The sequence below is a fragment of the Bison bison genome, unplaced genomic scaffold (genome assembly GCF_000754665.1).
Source record: "Bison bison bison isolate TAMUID 2011002044 unplaced genomic scaffold, Bison_UMD1.0 scf7180017864303, whole genome shotgun sequence".
In the NCBI taxonomy this organism is placed as follows: Eukaryota; Metazoa; Chordata; class Mammalia; order Artiodactyla; family Bovidae; genus Bison; species Bison bison.
The window spans coordinates 3,005,902-3,023,019 of NW_011494875.1; the positions used below are offsets into that span (position 1 = coordinate 3,005,902).

Consider the following 17,118-nt stretch of genomic DNA (forward strand, 5'->3'; position numbering starts at 1 on the left):
TCTTTTGGGGGGGGTCGGAGGGAATGTTTCCCCCTCTTGTTTTTTTTTTTTTGGCTGTGCCTCATGCTTTGTGGGATCTTAGTTCCCTGAACAGGGATTGACCCTAGGCTTTCTGTAGTGAAAGTGCTGAGTCCTAACCCCTGGACAGAAGGGAAGTCTTCTAAGCCTTGATTCATAATGGAATACCTGAATTGCTTATCAGGAGTTAGCTCTAAACTAGTAACAGCTTTCTGAGTATTGGAAAAAATTCTGTTTAATTGTTTATGATGCTCATTTAGAATTGGAGAAACTTAAGAATTAGGTTTATAAGGGAAATTGAAGATGAGAAATATAACAAAAGAGTTGGACATGACTGAGCGACTGATCTGATCTGATCTGATAGTATTTAAGAGTATACCTTCCTTTTACTAATTCTCGTTCATTACCAGAAATATAATTTTTATTTCTGCAGTACATTGCCTTAATATTCATTACTAATTAATGCCTTGGAGACTTACCCCACAAATTCAGGGCCCCTCTGCTGTCTGCTTTCCATTTGTAAGCTCATGCTTGGTTGTTGTATGGTAATGACTATCACACTAGAGTTAGCCACATGTCCCATTTATTTCATGAAGGAAAGGTAATTGCCAAATTAATACAAAAAATTGTGTTGACAACTTTGTAATGGGGGAATACTAAAAACTTCATAAGACTGGATGTATTTTAAAGTTTAAATTTGTTATATTTATTTAATTACAGAAAGAAATCCTGTTTTTTATAGAAACTTGGAAACTCAGAGAAATGTAAAGAAGAAAGCTAAAATCACCTTTAATCCTCTTAAACAGAGATTACACTCTTCTGATTTATTTCTTACGATTTTCTAAAGTATGTGTGTTTAATGATTTATAAATACATATGCTAATTTAAACACCTACCTTAAAAATTAAATTGACATCACAATATCCTCCATTTTAAAACCCAATAGTATGTCAGCATTAATGTATTATGATGGTTTTTACTTTAAAAACAATCAATGTGATTAATGTGTTTATACATAAATCTTCTTAGGATAGGTAATTTGAACAGCTTTTAGACTTTTAATACAAATTACCAAAATGCTTTCTCAAAGTCTGAACCAATTTTTATTATTAATTTATAATAATTCTTATTTTACTTAAACTATACTCAAATTTACTTTATAAAAGTGAACCAAATATTTTCCTTTTGAATAGGAGAAATACTATTTTTGTCATTGTTTTTTATTTCTTAATAGGATAAACATTTTTGTGAAATGCTTTTTTAAATTTAGGAATGAATTTATTGGATTGGAAGGATGAACTATTAGTAAGTTTGTCTAAATGTAACAAAAAATTTTAAATTATGTGATATCATAGTAACTTCTGTAAAACTTCATATTTTGAGGGAAGTTTTGTCTGTGTGGAAAGGGGAGAAAGAATTTGTTTGGGTATTAGGTAAAGTTGAGTGATTTGGCCATCACAATTGCACAAAATTTCAAAAATTTCTCATTGAATTTGAACATCTAACTAGCTGGTACTTGAAATGTAGATTTTAATACATTGTATTTTTAAGAATGGGGTAATCAGTGCCTTAAAGATTTAAAGACTATAATTTTCAATGTAGAAATTGTGAAAACATGTCAATTTGTTATCATATAAGGTAAAATTAGCTATTTTGCTTTTAAAAAGCTCATCTGTGGAATATAAAAGAATACAGCTCTGTACAGCAATCCCAAGTAGTGTTGACACTAATATCTAATATTTGTATTACCTCTTTGCCTTTTTCTGTTCAGGACATCCAGGCGGAAATTGATGCCCACAATGACATATTTAAAAGCATTGATGGAAACAGGCAGAAGATGGTAAAAGCTTTGGGAAATTCTGAAGAGGCAACTATGCTTCAGCATCGATTGGATGATATGAACCAAAGATGGAATGACTTAAAAGCAAAATCTGCCAGCATCAGGTCAGTGATGTCAGTGTCCAAGATAACAGGGGGGCAGGATTTTCATGATTTTTGCATATCAGGAAGAGAACAAGAGGCCTTACCAGTGTCCAATGCCTTTGTCAGCTGTTCCTATTTACAAATTTGCATATCACATTTTAAACTTAATAATGCTAATGATGTTACCAGTACCTGCTAATTGTTGACAGTTTACCTTGAACAAATACTGTGTTAGAATCTTTACAAATGTTTTTGATGTAGTATTCAAAAAAAATCATTGTAAAGTGCATAGTAAAGTCTTTTCTTACATGAGGTATCTGAGGCTTACTGAATATAAAGTACTTGAAAAGTTTTTGAGCTAACTAGTTTCATACCAATGGCAGCCCCCTCCAGTACTCTTGCCTGGAAAATCCCATGGATGGAGGAACCTGGTGGGCTGCAGTCCGTGGGGTCGCTGAGAGTCGGACATGACTGAGTGACTTCACTTTCACTTTTCACTTTCATGCATTGGAGAAGGAAATGGCAACCCACTCCAGTGTTCTTGCCTGGAGAATCCCAGGGACAGGGGAGCCTGGTGGGCTGCCGTCTATGGGGTTGCAGAGAGTCAGACACAACTGAAGCTACTTAGCAGTAGCAGCAGTTTCATATCAGGATTTGAATCTAGATCTTTTTGACTTTTGGCGATGAATGTGTTTTGCTTCATTGTGCTATTTGTATGTCCAATTTGAAGGTGTACTTTTAGAAATTACATGTCACTTATGGATACTAAAATGGAAACTGATGACATGTCTCCATTTGGAGAAAGGGGAGATCTGGGTTCAATCCCTAGATTGGGAAGATCTCCTGGAGAAGGGAAAGGCTACCCACTCCAGTATTCTGGCCTGGAGAATTCCTTGGACTGTATAGTCCATGGGGTCTCACAGAGTCCAACAAGACTGAGTGACTTTCACTTTCACTTTCAAAATTAAAAAAGGATGAATTTGACAACTAGAATGTTGACTAAGAAAGGACCTTTGTGACAACTATTAATATTATTGGGAGTTAAGAACATTTAAGAATTATGTTTACTGAATGGTGGATAATACCTAACTAGATATGAGTTTAGCAGAAAGTGACTGAGAATATGTTATTAAGCAAAGGTACAAAAGATGAATGTTGGTATAAAGACCTGGATCTTGCACCTGGGTTGGTTTCTTAAATTTTAAAGTTCAGAAACAGTATGATGTCTTGAAAAATGTACAGCCTTCAGCCAAATGATCTTGAATTTGACTTTACTCTTTCTTTACTTACTGATCTTGGGCAAGTCACTAAGTCTCTCTGAGCCTTGGTTTTCTCATTTAAATATCAAAATACAAATATTTAGCCCACATGATTACTGTGAAGATTGAATGTGGTAATCTGATAGTTCCTTAATCTATATTAAATTTTGTAGCATCTGGTTTTATTTTTTCTTACATTAAGGGGCTCAGGGAATCTGCTTCAACTGGTTTCTACATTTCATAGACTACTTCGTATAGAGCAGAAATCTTTCAGTGGCTGTCTATCATGAATGAAATTTTTTTTAATTAAAATTATCTTTCCCGAAAGGTTTTTTATTCAAGACTCATGACGGGAAATTTGTACTTCTTTTTACACTTAAAGAGGAGGTAATGTAGCCTGATTGTGGAAGCCTCTGTGTAAAGATCCTGTTGGACTTCACCCACCCACTGCTCTTTTCCAGTAAGAGAGGAAAATTAGGGAGTGTTATACACTGAGAGAATATACGTATGCTTGCTAAAAATTGAATTTTCAACTAGCCAGATCCCATTGGTTTTCCCTTTTCTGTTCTCCATAAATATAAATAAATAAAAAGATTTAAAGTGTTAAACACAGTGAAAAATGTCCACTGAGGTTCTAGAACAACCAACACGTCTAACAAGCTGAAAGGCACAGGGATGGCCCTGGTCAAGATTGTGCATGTGGTGCTGAAATTTTGAGAGTTTGGAGGATGAGTTCTTCAGAAAGGAGAATTTAGTGAAGACAAAAAACCTTCTTTTGACTCTTCATGGCCTTTATTGACTAAGCCTGTCAAGTCACATTTTTTTTTTTTCTAACCTGGAAAGGAAGAATTCATAAATTATCGTTGGAATATTATCTAATAAGTGATGTTATTTTTAGAAGATTGGAGAATAAGCTTTTGTCAGTAGACTTCTGCATCAAGACAAATCATACATTCCAGTAAAGTGTTAGTAATGTGATAATGAATTAAAATAATTTTCAGCCTCATTACCCATCTCTGGAGATTCAAGCATTTAATGAGAACTTACTTCTAAGTTTGAGGCATTGCTAATCATAATTAAGTTATGGCCCCTACTCATAGAGGTTTCACAGTTCTATTTAGGATAAGGGGAGTCCAAAGGAGGAGGTGGTTACTTCCGTTTCAGATGATTATCAAAGGCTTCAAAAAAGAGGTGATGGTTAAGCTGAGCCTTGAAAGATGTATAGCTTTCCCCAGATGGACTGGTTGAAGACTAGAAAAAGACATCTAAACAGGAGGCTGGAAATAACACTGAGTTTTCACCGAACAGTTAAGAAGTTCAATCTGGAGTGAGAATAGAATCTGCTGATGATGTAGAGAGGAAAGATTGTGATTAGAGAAAAGGGTGAAGGGAGAGGTAAGACAGAATCTTGGAACACCTGTGTGTAGTGTGCTCCATTCCACTGGTTATAAAATTTGAAAAATAAGCTTTGGAAAGATCCCTCCCACACAGCTATGGAGAATGCATTATTAGGTAAGCAAAGTTCTAAAGACAAGGAGAGCTGCTAAGAGACCTTGTCAGATAAATACAAGAGTGAAATTGCTGGATCCTATGGTAGTTCTATTTTTAATTTTTTTAAGAATTGATATACTGTTCCCATAGTGGCTGTACCTATTTACATTCCCACCAGCAGTGGATAAGGATTCCTTCTTCTCCATGTCCTCAGCAGCACTTGTTATTTATTTGTTTTTGACTATGGCCATTTTGACAGGTGTGAAGTGATATCTCATTGTGATTTTCATTTGCATTTTCCTGATGATTAGTGATGTGGGATGTATTTCATGTGCCTGTTGGACTTCTGTATGTCTTCTTTGGAAAAAAATGCCTATTCAGCTTCTCTGCCCATTTTAAAATTGGACTGTTTTTATACTGAATTATATGAGTTCTTTTTCTATTTTGGATATTAACCCTTTATGTGACATATTAGCAAATATCTTCTCCCATTTTGTTGATGGATTCCTTCTCTGTGTCAAAACTTTTTAGTTTGATGAGATCCCAGTCATTCAATTTTGCTTTTGTTGCCTTTGCCTAAAGAGACAAATCACCCGAAAAAAATAAGACCAACACAGAGTATACTGCATAGATATTTTCTTCTAGAAGTTTTATGGTTTCAGGTCTTACCTGTAAATCTTTAATCCATTTTGAGTTTATTTTTAGATACAGTATGAGAAAGTGGTCTAGTTTAATTTTTCCTGGGTAGTGTCCAGTTTTCCCAACACTACTTATTGAAGAGACTATCTTTTCCCCACTGTATAGTCTTGCCTCTTTTGTTATAGATTGACCTTCTGTGCATGGGCTTATTTCTGGCTATTCTGTTCCATTGATATATGTTTCTGTTCTTGTGACAGTGCCATACTATTTTGATTATAGTCGCTTTAGCTATAGAGCCAAAGAAAGTGAAAACACCAGTTCAAAAAGATATATGCACTCCATTGTTCATAGGAGCATTTTTTACAATAGCCATGATATAGGAAACAGCCTACATGTTCATCAACTGTTAAATGCATAAAAAAGATTGTATGTATGGGCTTCCCTGGTATCTCAGACGGTAAAGCGTCTGCCTGCAATGCAGGAGACCTGGGTTCGATCCCTGGGTCGGGAAGATCCCCTGGAGAAGGAAGTGGCAACCCACTCCAGTATTCATGCAGTATTCATACCTGGAAAATCCCATGGACTGAGAAGCCTGGTGGGCTATAGTCCATGGGGTCACAAAGAGTTGGACATGACTGAGTGACTTCAGTTCACTTCATACACATAACAAAATAATTTTTTTATAAATATTCATCTAATTGTGTATGTGTGTGTGTGCTCAGTCTCTCAGTTGTTTCTGACTCTTTGCAGCCCAGTAAAGAGTAGCTGAAGGACCGTAGCCCATCAGGCTCCTTTATCTATGTAATTTTCCAGGCAAGAATACTAGCATGGGGTGTTGTGTCATTTCCTACTCTAGGGGATCTTCCCAGGATCAAACCCACATCTCTTGCTTCTCCTGCATTGTCAGGCAGATTGACCAGTAGCGCCATCTGGGAAGGTCCATCTGTGTTGTCACAAGTTGTAAAATTTCATTCTTTTTTAGGGATGAGTAATATTCCACTGTGTGTGTGTGTGTGTGTGTGTGTGTGTGTGCGTGCATGCGTGTGCACACCAAGTCACTTCAATCATGCCCAACTCTTTGCAACCCTATGGACTGTAGCCCACCAAGCTCCTCTGTCCATGGGGATTCTCCAGGCAAGAATATTGGAGGGAGTTATCATGCCCTCTTCGAGGGGATCTTCCCAACCCAGAGATTGAACCTATGTCTCCTGTGTCTCCTGCATTGCAGGTGGATTCTTTACTGCTGAGTCACTATACACACACATATTATGGAATATACATGTATATGAGCTGACATATATAATATATCTATATCTATATATATATATATATATTCCCTCAAAGCTCAGTCGGTGAAGAATCTGCCTGCCGTGCAGGAAACCCAGGTTTGATCCCTGGGTTGGGAAGATCCCCTGGAGAAGGAAATGGCAACCTACTCCAGTATGCTTGCCTGGAGAATGCCATGGACAGAGGAGCCTGGCAAGCTATAGTCCATGAGGTTGCAAGAGTGGGACATGACTTAGCAACTAAACCACCACCACCATATATATATATGTATGTATGTGTGTGTATATATATATATATATAAAACATATAACCTGAAGGGTATTATGCTTATTTAAATAAGACAAAGACATATACTGACAAATACTGTATGTTTTCACTTACATATGGAATCTAAAAAATTAAAAGATATAACAAAATGGAAACAGACTCACTACTGAGAACAAACTGGTGATTATCAGAGGGAAGTGGGGCTAAAGAGAATTAAGATAGTAAAGATAGTAAAGAGAATTAAGGTATAAAATAGATAAGTTTCAAGGATATAATGTACAAAACAGGAAATATAGTATTTTATCATGACTATGGCATGTAATCAATAAAAAGATTGAATCATTATGTTGTACATCTGACACTAATATTATATGTCAATTATATCTCAATTAAAAAAAGATAAAATGGTTCATTATTCTTAGTAATGGGCCCTCATATAGGAAGCACACCTCAGAGAGAAGTACAGGATGCGTTAATACTTTGGAGCTAGACCACCTAGATTTAAACACCAGTTTTGTCTTTGGCAGCTGTGATACTGTGGAGGAGGTTAGTAACCCAATATGTATTTCCTCATGTGCAAAATAGGGATATGAAGAATAACTTCATTATAGAGTCATCATGAATAATTAATTTAGCCTTTATAAAGTGCCTAAAACACATGGTAAGCACTGAATAATTGTTAACTATTCCCTGGGTGGCTCAGATAGTAAAGACTCTGCCTGCAATTCAGGACACCTGGGTTTGAGCCCTGGGTCTGGAAGACCCCCTGGAGAAGGGAATGGCTACCTACTCCAGTGTTCTTGCCTGGAAAATCCCATGATCAGAGGAGCCTGGCAGGCTACAGTCTATGGGGTCGCAAAGAGTTGGACATGATTGAGTGATTAACACTTTCACTGACTTTTTTTCATTATTATTATTCTCATTGATTACCAACCATTATGTTTGGAACTAATTAGTCCAAAAGACATAGAAATTCTCCCTACTCCATCTTTTTTCTCGGTCACTAATATTAGGAATTTTGGAGAACTAACATCCTTCTTTCCTGGCTGCAAGAAAAAGTGAACAAAAGTAAGAACAAGTGAGAACATCAGTGTCATGTTAATTACGGACAGAAGCCAGGCTATAAGAGGTAGCTGAGAGTGAGAGCTGAATGAAACTGTTAACTGAACTCCAGAAGCAGGCAGAATCACCAGCAGTTACTGGCCAGTATGGTCTCCCATGTGGGAAACCCTACATGGAAGGATAGAAAAGAACTCAGTCTCTGCAGGTTTGTTCTCAAAAGGGAAGATTGGGCTGATCTAAGTATATCTGTATTTCCCAAATCTACAAATCAGATTTCTCAGTCTCCCTCTACAGGGATGGAAAAGTGGCCAGGAATGTGCTTACAGTTAGTGAGAAAATCCCTTCCCAAAAAGTTGGGATGGGCAAGTGTTCTCATTAACAAAAGTGTAGAGTAATCTACAACCCCTCAACCTCCCAGCCAACTGCCTGCTTCAGTCCTTACTGAAAATAATGCATGCTGAGTGTGCTATGAATTTCTGTTTCTGTGTTCTTGATTCTCATTTCTTTTAAAGTATCATCTACCCTTGCACTGGCCTCTACTGTGAACAAATTCTCCTCTATTTTTAATATTTCTGTAAACTTTTCCATCACTTTTCTCCAAAGTTTAGTGTTGTCCCCTTAATTCCCTGCTTTACTTAAAACACTCTAATAGAGTTCAATTTTCCCATTTTCCTCACCTGGCAGTCAGCAAGAAGAATCTAATATATAACTACTGCTGTGGACAGCAATAAATTAGAATTCCAGTCATAAACTCTCAATATGGTGCCAGCAGACACTGGCTGAACAAGAGCCCTGCTGCCCAGGGCTAAGAGAGAAGGTTGGCAGCCTCACTGGTTTCTTAAGCATTGCTTTTGCGCCTCTCGACAACTTCTCCTTAGAAATCAATACATCCATTATTCTACCCTCTCACTGTCTTAGTCCTGCTTCCTCCTGATCTGGAGGGCACTCTTCTACTTCACTCATTGATTTGAGCATCTGACTTCCTTTTTATTCTCCATCCTTTCTTCAACTGTCATCCTTGGTGTTGATATCTCTCTTGATAACTTGCTATATTTTGACTTCTCAGTTTCTTTTTACTTTATCTGTAAATGATTTTATTCCCATTTTGTTTCTAAGCCCCATAGGTCTGGCCATGCCTGGGACTCAGTTAACACCCCATGTTATCTTGGCATCCCTGGAATGATCAATCTTAAGAGAGCAAGGGCAAATTTTTTTCAAAACACACATTTTATTTTATTACATCCCATCAGGCCATGAGCATCTGAGTGCTGTTGATTTTACCAAGTTAGTTGGAGAAGAGCCCTCTGTTGTAGCAAATCAGGATCGTTTAGAACATCATCAGTAAAAGAACTGTCCTTCACATGAAAGTTATGGATTTTATGAAGAAGACCTTCCTCCATTAGCTTCTTATATACCAGGACCATCCTACCATATACTGTCCTCCAACTTTATCATTTTATTCTGTATATATAATGAATCTACAATACTTCAACTAGATTGTTTAAAAATGCACATCCACTAATATTTTCAACTGTGGAATTCCTAGCTTTCTTTTTATTTTTCCTTCTTCTTCCCCAATTTGTCCATCTTTCTCCTTATCTTAAGTTGCTAAAAATTTTCCTCTTTTCAGACTTCATCAACCTCTTCTACTGAGCTTGGATTTCATTATAAGCCATTTCAGTAATGTCAGGACTTTGAAATCCCTGTCCTCCTTGAACTTGTGTCTGCTTTTCCAGCCTTTGCTGCTCTGTAGTCAACAGAAGTCAACTTCCCTATCCCCTGATCTAAATTCTGGACTCCCTAGTGTTGCATTGGAAAGTGAAAAATGGTAAAATTTCTTCAACTATAATTTGACAGTTTTTACTTAGAATTGGTATTGTGATTCTGAATGATTTTCTATCGTATTCACCACTATCTCTAACTTTTGAAGATTTTGATTCCTCTTTAACTCCCAAAACCTCTCCAAATCTTCGTGACATGCAGCCTTGCTTCATTCTTTTCTGAAAATAAGGCCATCAGATAGATGTCCTTTCTGTACATTCTTTTTTCAAATTGTGCTGTAATTGTGCTGAAGTCAATATTGTCGTGGCAGAAAGTATTTGCTGCAATTTATCATTTTTAGAAAAGAGAACATCTGTCAAAGATCATAATGACAGTCAATATTTTTGAACATTCCACATGCCTATAAGAAATGCTTGATATTACCTCCTTTGACCACGATGTGGTCATTAGAACTATGGAATTATATGTGGCTCAACGCCTTGGGTTAATATCTTAAATATTATTTTCAAGTCTTTGCAGATAACTTCGACTACACCTTTAAAATAGTGACATCTAATTTGCCAACTATTCTTCTGCAATCAAAAAACGATGCTTACAAGTATATATTCCATTTAGATGGATATAAAGATAGCTAGTAACTTGAAACTTGAGCTAGAAGATAGGTGGTTAAGAACTTTGACAGGGTATTCAATATTTTACCTCCTGGAAAAAATGTGAATTGGAAATTACTAATAAATTCAGTAATGTGAATGCCACGGCTTAAACTTTTATGTTACATTTGTGTCATTTAGAATTATATTAATTAAATGCTCACTTATCAGCTTAATGATGTTTAATATGGATCCTTATTAACATATGGTTTCAAAGGCCAGTGAAATTGTCAAATCTAATGAAAACAGAGTTCAAAGATAAAATTCTATCTTCCCTTCCCTTTATGAGCCTCCTAAAGATTCAGAGCACCTTTTTAAAAGCCCTTAGAGAAGATTAACCTTTAACATCATCATTACATCTGATGTTACCACACTTTTACCATGTCATCGACACCGCTTTTAACTTAAGCGAGTTGATTTTGCTAGCCATGTTGTAAAACTACTAAAATTTTCTTCTCTCAAATCTCATAGAAGAAGATTCTGCAGCGTTCCTTATTTTTCCCTCTGGCTAAGTGCTCCTCTGTAAAACTTTCTGCAGTGATGGACATGTTCTCTACAGTAGCCATCAGCCGTATGTGGAAAGTTGAGCAGTTGAAATGTGGCGAGTGCAACTGGTGAACCGAATTCCCCATTTCACTTATTTTAGTTACCTTAAGATTAATACTTATTTGACTCCTTAACAGCATTGAGTCTTAATTGTGGCACATGGAATTTCTTTTCTTTTCTTTCTTTCTTTTTTTAGTGGCAGCATGCAGAATCTTTAGTTGCAGGATGAGAACTCTTGGTTGCAGCATATGGGATCTAGTTCCCTGATCAGGGATCAAGCCTGGGCCCCCTGTGCTGGGAGCTCAGAGTCTTAGCCACTGGATCACCAAGGAAGTCCCCCCTGAAGCTTTAAACTGAAATTGTCACATGTTGCTGGTGGCTATAATGTTGGAAGCACAGCTTTGGTGTTCTTTTCAGAACAGTCTGAATTCTGAGAACTCCACTTTTTTCTTGTAGTCAGTCTTAATTTCTTTTCTGGGAGCAGGAATATCTCATATTTAATGTTCCTGGTGATTTTTGCACTAATGAAGGTTTTTTTTTTTTTCCATTATAACTGAACGTATAGTCTATGGGTTTTACCATGAAATAAAAGTTTCTGTGTAGTAAGAATGCCAAAGTGGATATTTAATTCTGTGCATTCCCTGGTGACCAGTGGTAAAGAATCCACCTGCCAGTCAGGAGACATGAGATACATGGGTTCGATTCCTGGGTTCGGAAGGTCCCTTGAAGTAGGAAATGACAACCCACTCTAGTATTCTTGCCGGGAGAATCCCATGGACAGAGGAGCCTGGTGGGCTATAGTCCACGGGTCGCAAAGAGTTGGACACGACTGAGCAAGTGAGCACAAACACAAGCACGATTCCTTCCTTACACAACAAGGGATGGTATATCTTTACTCCTCTTAATTTGAATCATCAAATTCTTTGGCAGACCTACTACTTTCCAAATGTATCTTTCCTTGTCTACATATATATCTGGGCAGTTTCTATCTGCCCTCTTGAGTGTTCTCCATGATGAAAGCAACATAGTATAAAGGGCTTAGAATTGAGTATGAATATTCCAAATTCTCACCACGGCTTCTTGAGCAAATTTCTTTCTTCTCTGAGCTGTAGTTGCCTCAGAGAGTTCTTAGGAGGTTTCCTATCTCAGAGTATATTTGGTTTACTTCTGTTTCTCCTAACTTGACCCTGCTGCTAAGTCGCTTCAGTCGTGCCCGACTCTATGCGACCCCATAGATGGCAGCCCACCAGGCTCCCCCATCCTTGGGATTCTCCAGGCAAGAACAAGGAGTGGGTTGCCATTTCCTTCTCCAACTTGACCCTAGAACTTTATATTTCTGAAACAGGGTAGTGCTTGATATCAGAGCAAGTGCTCCATGCTGCTGCTGCTGCTTCTAAGTCACTTCAGTCGTGTCCAACTCTGTGTGACCCCATAGACGGCAGCCCACCAGGCTCTACCGTCCCTGGAATTATCCAGGCAAGAACACTGGAGTGGGTTGCCATTTCCTTCTCCAATGCATGAAAGTGAAAAGTGAAAGTGAAGTTGCTCAGTCGTGTCCGACTCTTTGCGACCCCATGGACTGCAGCCTACTAGGCCCCTCCGTCCATGGGATTTTCCAGGCAAGAGTACTGGAATGGGTTGCCATTGCCTTCTCTGGAGTGCTCCATAGGTGTTTGCTTTTATTGAAAAAAAAAAAATGGAAAACTATATTTTTTTTAAATAGATGTCCCTCTCATACTGTTTACTCTATTTGCTTTTTCCTTTTTTTGTATCTGTATGTTGGGAAAAGGAATAAATACTTCTTTGAGAAACATAATAAGTAGTTTTTTGGGTTTAGAATTAAGGGTTTAGAATGTATATTAATACATAGTTTTATCCATAGTTCCTTTTCTACTATATTTAAATGATGAGGTGCTTTTTAATGATTATTTACCTTCTAAAATGTTTTCATGTTATAGTTTTAAAAATAACTCATCACTTAAAATTGTTTACAAAGTTGTAAAATAAGTTATTCAATCTAAAAGAAGTAACTTTTGTAAAGCATTTTATGTAGTAGATATCACTCTGAGTTAATAGCAAAATGAAAGTATCTATTGCTTTGCACATGTTAGGTACCCAAAGAATGAACTGAAGCAGGTGAGGGTATAATAAGTCTATTATCCAAAATGTGAGTACCTGCAGATATGTGTGGGATAAAGAAATGTTTTAAGTGATGATTCTGAAAGCATGATTGATGACTGGCTGTCTGTAGTCTTGGGAAAATACAAGCTTCAGAATGTTTAAAGTAAAATTAAAGAAGTACCACTACACCAAACACAAATGTAAGGTTTCTTTTTGTAAACCATTCAACCCAGTGCCCAAGAAAAGGCTTCCATCTTGAAAGATGAAAGAATTAAATTGAAACTAGGACACTGAAGGCTACTACAGAAGCATACATTTATTTGGACATATGGTAGTGATCCACTAAACACATATTTATAATCTATCAGAGAATAACCAGAACAGATTTTCCAGGCAAAGATTCTGTCAGATCAGCTTGTTTTTTATTATGGAAAGGGAAAGATTCTGAGAAGCACATACGCAAATGTTATTTTTATTTATTTCAAAGTAACTTCAGTATCTCTCTTAAAAATGTATTTCCTTCATCTTTATAAAGAGTTATTCAGGTCCCATATGCCATAGATTTCAGTGATCAATTTCATTATCCCTGTGCAGTCAAAAAGTTAATTGCACTGGAAAAGACTTTTGCATGCTCTTCAATACAATGAGTATGTAATTGGCTTTCAAAGGAATGTAATGTCTGGTTTGGTTATTGATTAAAGCGTTAAACTATAGATATTGAAGATGCAGGATCAAATAATCTAAAATAAGAGGTCAGGGTGTGTGCATCAGTGTTTTGCACACAAAGACACTCAAGCACTTATTGATTGACTAAGGACTTCTGATTTCTAGCCGTTGTTTATTTGTCTATTTATTTGGGGGATTTAAAAATATTGGAAAGAAATTGCACCAAATATAGTTGACAAAATGCTTTGTAACTGGCAGAGAGAATTTTCAGTTAATATCTTCCCTAATAGCTCAGTTGCTAAAGAATCTGCCTGCAATGCAGGAGACCCTGGTTTGATTCTTACGTCAGGAAGATTAGCTGGAGAAGGGATAGGCTACCCACTCCAGTGTTCTTGGGCTTACCTTGTAGCTCAGTTGGTAAAGAATCCAGCTGCAATGTAGAACACCTGGGTTCAATCCTTGGGTTGGGAAGATCTCCTGGAGAAGGGAAAGGCTACCCACTCCAATATTCTGGCCTAGAGAATTCAATGGACTGTATAGTCCATGGGGTTGCAAAGAGTTGGGTATGACTGAGCAACTTTCACTTTCATAATTGAAATTATTTAGTTCTGTTCTGTGCCAGGTAAAATTATTATTTATCGGTGATAGGTAATTACATATTTGGCCTAAAATTAATCAATATGAACACAGAAAAGTTGGCCAGCAAACAGAACTGGGATCTCATTACAGCACAAGTTTGTAATGTGAGGTCAATCTTAGCACCTGTAGAATGAACAGAAAAGACTTTAAATACAAGAGAATACAATAAAAATTTAAATTATAAGATTTAAACTTATAATTTAAACTTCTTTCTGTATTTATAATTTTCCTAAAAATTATTTCATATCTTGGTTTTATAAGACATAGAATTTTGTTGTTTGAAGAGTTTGTTTTATCTTAACCAGTTGACAATGGAACTATAAATAGATTGCAGGACAGTTGGTCTTGTTTGACTGAATGCAGATTCTTGGTGTTTTAGAGATATACAGAACTACCATTTTTTTTCTTTTAGCCAAGAATATTGGCTGCTAGACTGTGGCCAATTTTTTAGGAATTAGAGATAAACTGGAAATCAGAGATATGGAGTTGTTCTTCTGAACACATTATGAACTTTTAAACAAGACTTATGATATTGTTGAATATCCACTGCTGAGATCACCTAATGTGATCATTGGGGAAATATTTGCTTTTTGCTAGAGCAAGCTATTATTAGCTTTGAGACAAAGGTTCGGATTTCCTTTCCCAAAAAGGAAATCACTGATCAGTCTGAGAGACAGTAGTTGTGCTTGGTTGATTTGTTTTATACCATTCAGTGAAGCAGCGGTTTTGTGGAAGCATGGATCATAAGCCAATGTTATGGTAAAAGTTGTGTATGAAAGGATGTGAAGCCTGGTCAACAGAGGTTTCATGTCCCTGGGGTTGCCCCAAATGAGTCATCTTTATCTATCATAAATCTTTAGTCTTTGGAAGCTGTTATGTAACAAAGCTTATGTCTGTCTCCATTAGCCTTGCCTCTCTCATTCTGAAAGGTCATGGACAGTCAAGGTAATTCCATTTCATGCGGGTTAGCTTGTAAGTCCATGTTCATGGTCTGTCTGCTGCAAGAATGAGGAAACACTGATTCCTTGAGTCTTTTGAATTGCTTTTGACTGATTCATCCTTTTAAACCCATGTGGTGTGGGCTTGAGGCTGTATAACTGGGCTTTCTCCAAGGCTCTAACAGGAGCATCTAGCAAATTTGTCTTTTGTTTACATGTCTATTTTCAAAGGCTTTTCTCTTATTTAAATATTCATCACATAAAAATGTATTTCTTAAATAAAGTTTCCTAATTATAAGTTCACAATTTAAGAATCTGAAGGTACTTTGTGTTAAAAACAGACATTTTTACTGGAATAAAGACCTTATCTTTGATTCAGAGTATAAATAATGCAATCAATGGTTTTTGACCAATTATTTTCTTTTCACAGTGGACATATGTCACTAGATATCAGTCATCCAAAAGCCAAATAGTGTTCTGTCCAAGTAATGTCTTATTGTTTTTCAATATTCTGAGATAAATATTGGTGATATTCTGCTTTCAGTAATTTATTTGACTATGAGAGAAATTAAGACATTAGTAATCCCTCTCAAAATTAGCTTTTTTGGAAAGAAAAATCACATAAGCCTGTTGAATATACTCAATTAGTACCAAAATATATAAAAATTAAGTGGTTAATTTGCTCTTAGTAGTAACTACATCTGGTATGTGTCTTTCTAAACATTTTATATACATATAATTTCTTGTATACCTCTCTTCCTATATAGATAGAAGAAATGAAAAAAGTTACATTTGAATGTGCATATACACCATATATAAACTATTGAAACTTGCTTAATTTTGCATTATGTCATGGGCATTCTTCTTGAAAGCCTTATAGATGCCTTTGTGACATGGAGGTGTATGTTTTAACTTTTGACAAATACTACAAACACATCCTGACTAGTCTAGCTTATTCAAAAGAACTATTTTTTACAGGAAATATATATCCTTTTTATAAAGTGTCAGTCTCTTTCTTAGATGTGAGCATTAGTTCGTTATACAAGATTATTAGGCCAAAGGAGGGTATGTAATTTTTCAGATGCATTTCAAATGTTTAAATGTGGTCAGTGTTATCTCTCAACAGGGCTCATTTGGAGGCCAGTGCTGAGAAATGGAACAGATTGCTGACGTCTTTAGAAGAACTGATCAAATGGCTGAATATGAAAGATGAAGAGCTTAAGAAACAAATGCCTGTTGGAGGGGATGTCCCAGCCTTACAGCTCCAATATGATCACTGTAAAGTAAGTTGACCACATACAGTGGGTACCTTTCTTTGTTCATTTTTATTTTGTGAAGTAAATATTCCAAATAAAATAAATATGTTAGTGGAACCAATTATGACAGGATTTTTTTTTCCTCCCTCTGTTTCTAATTACTAGTATTTAGGCATCTTATTGAAATTGCATGCCTTGCTCCCTTTTGTTTCAGATTAAGTTTTCTCTTCATATTTAACTGAAGAGTTTTTCAAATGTTGCAGGTATCTAAAGCATAATAGTATTCTTAGCTGATCATGAAATTTATCTATTCCTTATAGATTTTAAATTGTTAATATATTATATTGGGGAAATATTTACTCTAAGTTAATCTTAAATTCAGAAGTTAAAGAGTCATAAAGAATTACAAACTATTTTGTTTTATTAAATGAAACTGGAGAAAAATAATGACTTGTAGTGAGAAAATAGTATAGATATAAGTCCAAAAGCAAATGAAGACCTTTGTGTTTAAAACTGTTTTACAGGTTTGTGGAGTTTTCTTTCTTTTTTTTTTTTTTTTTTTTTAAACTTTTGC

The 17,118-nt window shown here is 36.2% G+C and overlaps 1 protein-coding gene across 5 annotated transcripts in view; it reads left to right on the forward strand.

Moving 5' to 3' along the window:
* The window catches only part of UTRN (utrophin), a 558,671-nt gene that overhangs the window by 387,334 nt on the left and 154,219 nt on the right, over positions 1–17,118 (forward strand). For 4 of the 5 annotated variants that reach the window (XM_010851494.1, XM_010851490.1, XM_010851491.1 and 1 more), the window contains 2 exons: positions 1,790–1,962; positions 16,415–16,571. In XM_010851494.1, coding sequence (XP_010849796.1) covers positions 1,790–1,962; positions 16,415–16,571 — 330 coding nt within the window. Of the gene's footprint in view, positions 1–398; positions 865–1,789; positions 1,963–16,414; positions 16,572–17,118 lie in introns of those variants that run through there. The other variant, XM_010851493.1, reaches the window with a different exon arrangement.